Genomic DNA, 12,847 nt, shown 5'->3' with positions numbered 1-12,847 from the left:
ATGTGAACCATTTATCTCGGGTAAAACATTCATGTGAACCATTTATCTCGGGTAAAACATTCATGTGAACCATTTATCTCGGGTAAAACATTCATGTGAACCATTCCATTCTCTCGGGTAAAACATTCATGTGAACCATTCATCTCGGGGGTAAAACATTCATGTGAACCATTTATCTCGGGTAAAACATTCATGTGAACCATTTATCTCGGGTAAAACATTCATGTGAACCATTCATCTCGGGTAAAACATTCATGTGAACCATTCATCTCGGGTAAAACATTCATGTGAACCATTCATCTCGGGTAAAACATTCATGTGAACCATTTATCTCGGGTAAAACATTCATGTGAACCATTCTTACCGACCTCTCTCCTCCACACTGGTCAACAATGGGACTTCCCTAATGTCTGGCCTCCCCTTCAGCACGTGTGGATAGTTGGACTGACCAACACAGACTCTCCTGCCCTCATTGATATCGCCATGACAACAGCCCAAACATGGATTCGGAGTAACCATATCGGCTGGGAAAGAACTAGAGCCATGTTTGAGAAGGTAATTGGGTTCTTTAGGTCACTTGAGGGTCACCAACGTCTCGTGGTGACCTATTGCGGTCACCTTCACTCTGCGTCGTTCATCCGTAAACAATTTAACATTGTCGACTTCTTGTCAAAACCTAATGACCCGATTTCAATGAATTTTTTGCAGACACCTTCCTTGGCCTAATATGAACCAAAATTATTAATCAAACAGTCCTCATCCCTACCTCCAACCCCAGGGGCCTGAGGGGCGGGCCCAAAATTGGTCCTGTTGATTCAGATTTCAAAAATCTTCTTCTCAACTCCCATATATGGTAATTAAGAATCAAATACTCATGAATGGAAGCATCTTCAGGTGCTTTACCGAAATTGTGAATTTCATGGCCCCAGGGCCAAGCATATTTTGTTTAATTTCCATTGAAAATATTTCAGATTTTGTAGGATTACGAGTGAAGGATGGCGGCTAGATGGTTTGAAACCATATATCAAATTGATCCTTGTTGACCCCAGTGGCAGAAAATAAAACAAACAACAAAAAGAGGGACTAAACATTAGAAGGTATCCTGAGCCTCCAGAATGACGAATCATATTAAGAAATATGTAAATAAGGTTGCTGTAGGTGTATAATACCTATCTATTGAATTGATTTACTATCTTCTTATTTAACCTCAGTACAGTGCCGAAGATCCCGGATCACGAGGTGCCGGAGGGGAGTATAATGTACAGGTAGCTGTATAAAACATATTCAAATATAAGCTTTATTTTATAACAATTGTGAGACAAGCTTTAAGCTTTATTTATCACCTTTGTTGGCCGCATAGAAGTGCAAGTTGTCTTACTTAGGAAGAAACCGGAATATCCGAGAAAAATCTACTTGGTCGGGCAGGTGATCGCCATACCTGTTCACGTCCGCTCGGAGAATCAAACTCCGATCGCCTAGGTGAAAGGCGAATGTTTTACCACTGCGCCACCCTACCATCCATAGTTTACTTATTTTGACTAAAACGTCGTATATAACTGCGTTCGAGTCAGACAGGTGTCATTGACTAGAGAGGAAATACTAAAACACTTTGTCCTTATGTTGGTACAACATTGTTCGTTCTGCAAGATTTGTCATATTTCTCACATATCCTTGTAGGAGGGGTTCGGATGGACGAATGGAGTTATTCTTGATCTGGTAGCTATGTATGGAGACCGACTAACACTAAGTACGGACACACGCACGTGCATGTCCTCAAATCACGTATCATCTGGCGTGTCCAAGTGCACAGATTCAGCGTTCCTGTGGATGATAACATACTTCTCCGTGTGTCTACTGAAGAAAACATTTAAGTGATACTAGATCTGTTTTGTAGACGTTACAATAGTTATACTGGTCTGATAGATTAAGTGATACTAGATCTGTTTTGTTGACGTTACAATAGTTATACTGGTCTGATAGATTAAGTGATACTAGATCTGTTTTGTTGACGTTACAATAGTTATACTGGTCTGATAGATTAAGTGATACTAGATCTGTTTTGTTGACGTTACAATAGTTATACTGGTCTGATAGATTAAGTGATACTAGATCTGTTTTGTAGACGTTACAATAGTTATACTGGTCTGATAGATTAAGGATATCTATGTTGTCATCAAATTTGAATTTAAAAATTCCCATCAGTTTGAGTGCCCTATCGCTATGTCATCAGTTTGTGTGTCCTATTGGTGTCATCAGTTTGTGTGTCCTATTGGTGTCATCAGTTTGTTTCCTATTGGTGTCATCACTTTGTGTGTCCTATTGATGTCATCAGTTTGTGTGTACTATTGATATATCATCAGTTTGTGTGTACTATTGATGTCATCAGTTTGTGTGTAGTATTGATATGTCATCAGTTTGTGTGTCCTATTGATATATCATCAGTTTGTGTGTAGTATTGATGTCATCAGTTTGTGTGTCCTATTGATGTCATCAGTTTGTGTGTAGTATTGCTGTCATCAGTTTGTGTGTAGTTTTGATGTCATCAGTTTGTGTATAGTATATACGGTCCGAAAATGAAAAGTTTGTGCACTTTCTGAAGAGTCGGCAATTATACACTTTGTGAGATAATCAACGTAAACTAATTTTTACGGATTAAATAAAAACACAATTACGATATTATGGTTGAATATGTTTTTAATGCACAAAAGTTTGAATTATTTGCAACACTCAATGGAACAATATTACTGTCCAATAACGTTTGAGGAAGGCGACAGTACAAACATTCAACAGTCGTAAACGTTTGCACTAACAACTAACACATCTTTGTAAGTAAATAGTATAACAGACTATACGGACATTATACAGAAGACCAATCCTCCATGGGTTATTACAACGTATGGTGTTATAGATACTACGAGTAATCGTCAATAGTGATCAGAGGGATGGTCACGCTTGGTCGCTCAACAGAAATCGTCGTCTCTTTGTCGAGGTTACTGGAATATAAACAATGCATGAACTTACAATGTGCAGAACAAGGAAAATACGGTTGGTAAATGTTATCGTTTTAATGGTTTTTTAATATCAAGAGGTGGATTTCTTCCCCCGGTGTATAATTATTTCGACCAAACTTATTGAATTACAAAAGAATTACTTCCCGTGTTGTATACTTATTTCGACCAATCACATTTAATTACAAAACGATAATTACTCCCCCTATGTAGTTATATTGTATTGAAAAGTAATTTACATACGAATCATCTGGATGTTGATCCTCGTGAACTTCCGGAATCAGTTCCATCCTGTCCGACTCCTCGGGGGCCTCCTCGTCGTCGCTAGAAAGGATCTGTGTCAGACTCGTTATTGTACCACCTTCCTCAATGGCAGACAACAACGGCGCACGTGACACAGCTTTTCCCGCCATAGCTTTCTCAATCATCTGTGCGTTTCTCCGATGGGCGGGGACTGTTTCATCTACGTCAAGCACATCTGTCACGTGTTCTACAGTAAATCTAAGAACGAAAAATGTATCATTTATATCTGAGATAGTTATTTCCTGTTTATATATTTTCATTTAAAATATCTCATGTCTAGTAAACTATTTCCAGTAAAAAAAACGATCATACTTTAGGTGAGACTGCGTGAGAATAACCATGATCCGCGGTAACGTTATGATGAATCAATGTTTAAAATATCGTACTAAATTGAAACGTTGTAGAGATATACCCACATACCAGTTGTAATAATGAAAAATGTCGTGAGTTGTACTCTACGTTTCATTTCAAACAGTTTATCGATATAAATATAACTTATTTATTTCAATACATCCACTAGGAATCGAACCCGGAACCCCTGGATTACTAGTCACGCTCAACCAATCGAGCTAAAGAGAAGTTCTCCTTAGCCAATTGGTATATTGCGGCTAGTATTTTACAAGGGTTACATAACTATCGAAAGGTTTAGACAAGCTAAAAGCTTAAATTACTGTTCTTCCAAGGCAAGTGGCCAGATTGTACAACGTATGTACAAGCATAATACATTGACATAAACATGTGTAGATATAAATTGTACAAATTACAAAAATACATGCAGTGCAAGAAAGCAAAATCGGACAAAGTGTTTCTATCATTATTTGATCAATACTTCACACGTGAGGTTTTTTTCTTTATTCGGGTAGACTCCCCCCCCCCCCCCCCTGTATATCATTGTTACCCCTCCAGGCCTGTCATCTCCATGCTGACCTAACATTCGTTACCCCCCCAGGCCTGTCGTCTCCATGCTGACCTAACATTCGTAACCCCTCCAGGCCTGTCGTCTCCATGCTGACCTAACATTCGTTACCCCTCCAGGCCTGTCGTCTCCATGCTGACCTAACATTCGTTACCCCTCCAGGCCTGTCGTCTCCATGCTGACCTAACATTCGTTACCCCTCCAGGCCTGTCGTCTCCATGCTGACCTAACATTCGTTACCCCTCCAGGCCTGTCGTCTTAATGCTGACCTAACATTCGTTACCCCTCCAGGCCTATCGTCTCCATGCTGACCTAACATTCATTACCCCTCCAGGCCTGTCATCTCCATGCTGACCTAACATTGGTTACCCCTCCAGGCCTGTCGTCTTAATGTTGACCTAACATTTGTTACCCCTCCAGGCCTGTCGTCTCCATGCTGACCTAACATTCGTTACCCCTCCAGGCCTGTCGTCTCCATGCTGACCTAACATTCGTTACCCCTTCAAGCCTGTCGTCTCCATGCTGACCTAACATTTATTACCCCTCCAGGCCTGTCATCTCCATGCTGACCTAACATTCGTAACCCCTCCAGGCCTGTCATCTCCATGCTGACCTAACATTCGTTACCCCTCCAGGCCTGTCATCTCCATGCTGACCTAACATTCGTTACCCCTCCAATCCTGTCATCTCCATGCTGACCTAACATTCGTTACTCCTCTCCATGCTGACCTATCATTCGTTACTCCTCTCCATGCTGACCTATCATTCGTTACTCCTCTCCATGCTGACCTATCATTCGTTACTCCTCTCCATGCTGACCTAACATTCGTTACTCCTCTCCATGCTGACCTATCATTCGTTACTCCTCTCCATGCTGATCTAACATTCGTTACTCCTCTCCATGCTGACCTATCATTCGTTACTTCTCTCCAGATATCGTAAGTAGTTACCCTTCAAGGTCCCTCGCTCCCCTCCGTGTACGAATACAAGGCCGAAGTGGGCCACGAGGAGGCTGGTCAGGATCATTCATAAAGTAAGTTAGTGGGTCAAACTGCACGGTACGGCGGCTAGTGAAGGATGGGAGAACATGCATATATATATACATATACAAAAATCAGAGTTTAAATAAAACATGCAACATGCTGAATGATGTTAGTATAATATCTATCGCCTGTCTCTACAGATTGTTATCTGTAGATGTATCTGTTATTGGTTCGTTACCATCTTAAGAGCATATGTACTGAAAAACCTTCTCTCTTTCGCGTGCGATTAGGTTTCGTAAATTTTCCAATTGAAACAAAGTCGCGAATGTTAATTGTCTCAAATCAAGACAGGCAAGGTATTCAGTGATAGTACAGTATATGTTTACAGAGGAAAGTGTATTTCATCACGACAGTCAGCGACAATAAAGCCGATTTATATTATGTTAACTAAGAGTGGTAAGTATGAATAAACAAGACAGACACAGAGAGAGAAGAGAGAGACAGTTACAGAGAGACACAGAGGGAGGAGAGAGATCGACAGAGAGAGAAGAGACGGAGAGACAGAGATAGACTGAGAAGAGACGGAGAGACATAGAGATAGACAGACTGAGAAGAGACGGAGAGACAGAGATAGACAGTCCGAGAAGAGACGGAGAGACAGAGACAGACAGACTGAGAAGAGACGGAGAGACAGAGATAGACAGACAGAGAAGAGACAGAGAGACATAGAGATAGACAGACTGAGAAGAGACGGAGAGACAGAGATATACAGACTGAGAAGAGACGGAGAGACAGAGATATACAGACTGAGAAGAGACGAAGAGACAGAGAGATAGACAGACTGAGAAGAGACGGAGAATCATAGAGATAGACAGACTGAGAAAAGACGGAGAGACATAGAGATAGACAGACTGAGAAGAGACGGAGAAACAGTGAGATCGACAGAGAGAGGAGACGGAGAGACAGAGACAGAGATAGACTCAGAAGAGACGGAGAAACAGACAGATAGACAGACTGAGAAGAGACGGAGAGACAGATAGATATACAGATTGAGAAGAGACGGAGGGACAGAGAAGACAGAGACAGAGAGATATACACAGAATCATAGAGATAGACAGACTGAGAAAAGACGGAGAGACATAGGGATAGACAGACTGAGAAGAGACGGAGAAACAGTGAGATCGACAGAGAGAAGAGACGGAGAGACAGAGACAGAGATAGACTCAGAAGAGACGGAGAAACAGACAGATAGACAGACTGAGAAGAGACGGAGAGACAGATAGATATACAGACTGAGAAGAGACGGAGGGGCAGAGAAGACAGAGACAGAGAGATATACACACAGAGAGAGACACAGAGAGACAGAGGAGAGAGACAGACAGAGAAGAGACGGAAGAGAGAGAGAGACAGACAGGCAGAGAGGAAAGAGACAGAGAGGAGACGGAGAGAGAGAGAGAGAGACAGAGAGAGAGGGAGACAGAGAGGAGACGGAGAGAGAGAGAGACAGAGAGGAGACGGAGACAGAGAGGCAGAGAGGAGACGGAGAGAGAGAGACAGAGAGAGATGGGGGGAACTTATTTTCAGAGACCTTGCATCTTGTCAAATTGTAAACAAATTTGAAGGAATTCATTTATGTTAAAGAGGAGGACTTGAAATCTTTCAAGGTAAGCTAATCAAGTGTCCATAAATATAACACTAGACTATTAGGTTTCTATAGTCTTGTAAAATAGAAATTCGAAACTCCTGTCGGAGAAGAAAAAGTGACTTTACATACTGAAACTGATTAATGCTCCGATTTTTTTATATAAGACCGTGAGTTCTGAAAATAACTAAGATTGGTGTTAATTTCGCTAGGTAATATTTTGACAGAATTCTAAAAACATTCCTCTACTCGCCACTATATTGTTATAAGATAAGCCTGACGGTGTTAGTACTTGCATTATGTTGGCAGGGATGTCTATAATGCGCAAGCTCAATGTGCAAACATGCGCACAGTTTCACACAGTTACTGATTAAGCAATAGTCATACCGTGACGGTTTAGTCGGTGACGTCACTGGTTCTATCGGAACTGAATCGAGTGACACGCCCCCGTCCGAAGAATCACTGTGTTTTCTTTTTACCATTCCAAGAGGATAACTCAGTTTCCGCTTCCGGTCCACCTTTGGTTTGGCGCGTTTATTGGCTTCCTGTATCATGGTAGCTCGCCGTAACGGTACATATTCCGGTGTAGCGTCCGGATCATGATCACTTTGAACACTTTTAGAACTTCCAGAATGTGATTTTTCGGAATGTGAGCGAAGTCTTCTCAGTAAACTCAGTGGAAAGCTTATTTTTCGGTGGCGTTCTTTTTTAAGGTCTTTTTCCTCTAACTCTCGTTCATTCGCGTCCGTGTGAGATCTCTCCCTTCCGAAGTGACTTTCTAGTCTATTTCCTTTACGCAGTTCGGAATCCGAAGACCAAGAGGAAAACTCCCCTTGACCCTGAACGTTGTTGCGGAGACCCATGTCGACAGATACGAACCTGTCATGGTGGTGTTGAGGATAGAAATGGTCCATGTGACCGTTCGGAATATGTCTATAGTCAATATAATCCTGGGATAGCGGGGGCCTCCTACAATCAGAAAATTACAAAATATCACTTATCTCTGATTGTATTTAAAAGGAAATAAAGATTTTAATTTATCTTATAAATATAGGTTACGAAATTGAATTTAACCCAGGGAATCAATCTTAAAATTTTAAGTAATTTGAATATAAAAGAACATTACAAAAAATTGTTTTCCTTATTATATGTCCCTGTATTCTCATTCTCTCTCTTTTCCTTAATCCGTATATATCAATCTTACATTGTCACTATAAAATTTGTCTATGTAGTTATACACCTGGGTAGAAGATCTGCCGGTAAACAGACTTAACATAGAACCACAGAAGTTTACTTACACCTGGGTAGAAGATCTGCCCGTGAGCAGACTTAACCTAGAACCACAGAAGTTTACTTACACCTGGGTAGAAGATCTGCCCGTGAGCAGACTTAACCTAGAACCACAGAAGTTTACTTACACCTGGGTAGAAGATCTTCCCGTGAGCAGACTTAACCTAGAACCACAGAAGTTTACTTACACCTGGGTAGAAGATCTGCCCGTGAGCAGACTTAACCTAGAACCACAGAAGTTTACTTACACCTGGGTAGAAGATCTGCCCGTGAGCAGACTTAACCTAGAACCACAGAAGTTTACTTACACCTGGGTAGAAGATCTGCCCGTGAGCAGACTTAACATAGAACCAGACAAGTTTAACACCTGGGTAGAAGATCTGCCTGTAAGCAGACTTAACATAGAACCACAGAAGTTTACTTACACCTGGGTAGAAGATCTGCCCGTGAGCAGACTTAACATAGAACCACAGAAGTTTACTTACACCTGGGTAGAAGATCTGCCTGTAAACAGACTTAACCTAGAACCAGCGAAGTTTACTTACACCTGGGTAGAAGATCTGCCCGTGAGCAGACTTAACCTAGAACCACAGAAGTTTACTTACACCTGGGTAGAAGATCTGCCGGTAAACAGACTTAACCTAGAACCAGAGAGGTTCACTTACACCTGGGTAGAAGATCTGCCCGTGAGCAGACTTAACCTAGAACCACAGAAGTTTACTTACACCTGGGTAGAAGATCTGCCGGTAAACAGACTTAACCTAGAACCACAGAAGTTTACTTACACCTGGGTAGAAGATCTGCCCGTGAGCAGACTTAACCTAGAACCATAGAAGTTTACTTACACCTGGGTAGAAGATCTGCCGGTAAACAGACTTAACCTAGAACCACAGAAGTTTACTTACACCTGGGTAGAAGATCTGCCCGTGAGCAGACTTAACCTAGAACCATAGAAGTTTACTTACACCTGGGTAGAAGATCTGCCGGTAAACAGACTTAACCTAGAACCACAGAAGTTTACTTACACCTGGGTAGAAGATCTGCCGGTAAACAGACTTAACATAGAACCACAGAAGTTTACTTACACCTGGGTAGAAGATCTGCCCGTGAGCAGACTTAACCTAGAACCACAGAAGTTTACTTACACCTGGGTAGAAGATCTACCCGTGAGCAGACTTAACATGGAACCAGCGAAGTTGCTGCCGTGTGATGTCCGTCGCCTGGGCTGTGACGTCATATGAACTTCCTCCTGTGATATGATCCTCTGTTCTTGTAAAGAAGGTATCCTACAAGTTAAACACACATTTGATAAACATTTTCACAAACTTCAGTATCTCATTCTGAATGATCTAAATCTAAATTTCGAATTCTTCTGAACACAAAATAAAACAATACTGTTCTAGTTCGCTTAAGTCCACTGTAATCACGGGCTTCATATTGGTCGGGCGCTTGTTTCACGTTCTTTATAACCTATAGACTGTGGTACACATCTAACTAATGATTGTGGGAGTATTAGTGATAAACAGGGAAATTAGTTATATCAATATGTTTATAGGTCATATGTCAATTCGTCTAATTATAGATGCTATGTATTTGATTAATTCATCACATTAAAGACGCTTTGTTCGCGGGCTTGTTCCCTTCATCACATTAAAGATGCTTTGTTCGCGGGCCTGTTCCCTTCATCACATTAAAGATGCTTTGTTCGCGGGCCTGTTCCCTTCATCACATTAAAGACGCTTTGTTCGCGGGCCTGTTCCCTTCATCACATTAAAGACGCTTTGTTCGCGGGCCTGTTCCCTTCATCACATTAAAGATGCTTTGTTCGCGGGCCTGTTCCCTTCATCACATTAAAGACGCTTTGTTCGCGGGCCTGTTCCCTTCATCACATTAAAGATGCTTTGTTCGCGGGCCTGTTCCCTTCATCACATTAAAGACGCTTTGTTCGCGGGCTTGTTCCCTTCATCACATTAAAGATGCTTTGTTCGCGGGCCTGTTCCCTTCATCACATTAAAGACGCTTTGTTCGCGGGCCTGTTCCCTTCATCACATTAAAGATGCTTTGTTCGCGGGCCTGTTCCCTTCATCACATTAAAGACGCTTTGTTCGCGGGCCTGTTCCCTTCATCACATTAAAGATGCTTTGTTCGCGGGCCTGTTCCCTTCATCACATTAAAGATGCTTTGTTCGCGGGCCTGTTCCCTTCATCACATTAAAGATGCTTTGTTCGCGCGCATGTTCCCTTCATCACATTAAAGACGCTTTGTTCGCGGGCCTGTTCCCTTCATCACATTAAAGATGCTTTGTTCGCGGGCCTGTTCCCTTCATCACATTAAAGACGCTTTGTTCGCGGGCCTGTTCCCTTCATCACATTAAAGACGCTTTGTTCGCGGGCTTGCTCCCTTCATCACATTAAAGACGCTTTGTTCGCGGGCTTGCTCCCTTCATCACATTAAAGACGCTTTGTTCGCGGGCCTGTTCCCTTCATCACATTAAAGACGCTTTGTTCGCGGGCCTGTTCCCTTCATCACATTAAAGACGCTTTGTTCGCGGGCCTGTTCCCTTCATCACATTAAAGACGCTTTGTTCGCGGGCCTGTTCCCTTCATCACATTAAAGACGCTTTGTTCGCGGGCCTGTTCCCTTCATCACATTAAAGACGCTTTGTTCGCGGGCCTGTTCCCTTCATCACATTAAAGACGCTTTGTTCGCGGGCCTGTTCCCTTCATCACATTAAAGACGCTTTGTTCGCGGGCCTGTTCCCTTCATCACATTAAAGACGCTTTGTTCGCGGGCCTGTACCCTTCATCACATTAAAGACGCTTTGTTCGCGGGCCTGTTCCCTTCATCACATTAAAGACGCTTTGTTCGCGGGCTTGCTCCCTTCATCACATTAAAGACGCTTTGTTCGCGGGCCTGTTCCCTTCATCACATTAAAGACGCTTTGTTCGCGGGCCTGTTCCCTTCATCACATTAAAGACGCTTTGTTCGCGGGCCTGTTCCCTTCATCACATTAAAGACGCTTTGTTCGCGGGCCTGTTCCCTTCATCACATTAAAGATGCTTTGTTCGCGGGCCTGTTCCCTTCATCACATTAAAGACGCTTTGTTCGCGGGCTTGTTCCCTTCATCACATTAAAGATGCTTTGTTCGCGGGCCTGTTCCCTTCATCACATTAAAGACGCTTTGTTCGCGGGCCTGTTCCCTTCATCACATTAAAGATGCTTTGTTCGCGGGCTTGTTCCCTTCATCACATTAAAGACGCTTTGTTCGCGGGCCTGTTCCCTTCATCACATTAAAGACGCTTTGTTCGCGGGCTTGCTCCCTTCATCACATTAAAGACGCTTTGTTCGCGGGCCTGTTCCCTTCATCACATTAAAGACGCTTTGTTCGCGGGCCTGTTCCCTTCATCACATTAAAGACGCTTTGTTCGCGGGCCTGTTCCCTTCATCACATTAAAGATGCTTTGTTCGCGGGCCTGTTCCCTTCATCACATTAAAGACGCTTTGTTCGCGGGCATGTTCCCTTCATCACATTAAAGACGCTTTGTTCGCGGGCATGCTCCCTTCATCACATTAAAGACGCTTTGTTCGCGGGCTTGTTCCCTTCATCACATTAAAGACGCTTTGTTCGCGGGCCTGTTCCCTTCATCACATTAAAGATGCTTTGTTCGCGGGCCTGTTCCCTTCATCACATTAAAGACGCTTTGTTCGCGGGCCTGTTCCCTTCATCACATTAAAGACGCTTTGTTCGCGGGCTTGCTCCCTTCATCACATTAAAGACGCTTTGTTCGCGGGCCTGTTCCCTTCATCACATTAAAGATGCTTTGTTCGCGGGCCTGTTCCCTTCATCACATTAAAGACGCTTTGTTCGCGGGCCTGTTCCCTTCATCACATTAAAGACGCTTTGTTCGCGGGCCTGTTCCCTTCATCACATTAAAGACGCTTTGTTCGCGGGCTTGCTCCCTTCATCACATTAAAGACGCTTTGTTCGCGGGCCTGTTCCCTTCATCACATTAAAGACGCTTTGTTCGCGGGCCTGTTCCCTTCATCACATTAAAGATGCTTTGTTCGCGGGCCTGTTCCCTTCATCACATTAAAGACGCTTTGTTCGCGGGCATGTTCCCTTCATCACATTAAAGACGCTTTGTTCGCGGGCTTGCTCCCTTCATCACATTAAAGACGCTTTGTTCGCGGGCTTGTTCCCTTCATCACATTAAAGACGCTTTGTTCGCGGGCTTGTTCCCTTCATCACATTAAAGACGCTTTGTTCGCGGGCTTGCTCCCTTCATCACATTAAAGACGCTTTGTTCGCGGGCCTGTTCCCTTCATCACATTAAAGACGCTTTGTTCGCGGGCCTGTTCCCTTCATCACATTAAAGACGCTTTGTTCGCGGGCATGTTCCCTTCATCACATTAGAGACGCTTTGTTCGCGGGCCTGTTCCCTTCATCACATTAAAGACGCTTTGTTCGCGGGCATGTTCCCTTCATCACATTAAAGACGCTTTGTTCGCGGGCCTTTTCCCTTCATCACATTAAAGATGCTTTGTTCGCGGGCCTGTTCCCTTCATCACATTAAAGACGCTTTGTTCGCGGGCCTGTTCCCTTCATCACATTAAAGACGCTTTGTTCGCGGGCCTGTTCCCTTCATCACATTAAAGACGCTTTGTTCGCGGGCCTGTTCCCTTCATCACATTAAAGATGCTTTGT

The 12,847-nt window shown here is 43.2% G+C and overlaps 2 protein-coding genes across 2 annotated transcripts in view; one reads left to right on the top strand and one right to left on the bottom strand.

The window, feature by feature from the left end:
* Nucleotides 1-1,875, top strand: part of LOC132559223 (trehalase-like) — a 36,098-nt gene extending 34,223 nt beyond the window's left edge. Inside the window, exons 11-13 of the mRNA XM_060223842.1 lie at nt 361-555; nt 1,212-1,265; nt 1,678-1,875. Coding sequence (XP_060079825.1) covers nt 361-555; nt 1,212-1,265; nt 1,678-1,875 — 447 coding nt within the window. The remainder of the gene's footprint in view (nt 1-360; nt 556-1,211; nt 1,266-1,677) is intronic.
* A 1,036-nt stretch (nt 1,876-2,911) lies between these two features.
* Nucleotides 2,912-12,847, bottom strand: part of LOC132559222 (bestrophin-1-like) — a 31,558-nt gene continuing 21,622 nt past the window's right edge. The window contains exons 8-11 of the mRNA XM_060223841.1: nt 9,288-9,428; nt 7,240-7,821; nt 3,252-3,509; nt 2,912-2,993 (exon numbers count right to left, since the gene is read on the bottom strand). Of these exons, the coding sequence (XP_060079824.1) occupies nt 2,912-2,993; nt 3,252-3,509; nt 7,240-7,821; nt 9,288-9,428 (1,063 nt within the window). The remainder of the gene's footprint in view (nt 2,994-3,251; nt 3,510-7,239; nt 7,822-9,287; nt 9,429-12,847) is intronic.

This window comes from Ylistrum balloti, unplaced genomic scaffold (assembly GCF_031769215.1).
Source record: "Ylistrum balloti isolate Yb309-2 unplaced genomic scaffold, AGI_CSIRO_Ybal_v1 Utg370878, whole genome shotgun sequence".
NCBI lineage: Eukaryota > Metazoa > Mollusca > Bivalvia > Pectinida > Pectinidae > Ylistrum > Ylistrum balloti.
This window is presented reverse-complemented; position numbering and strand designations above follow the sequence as displayed.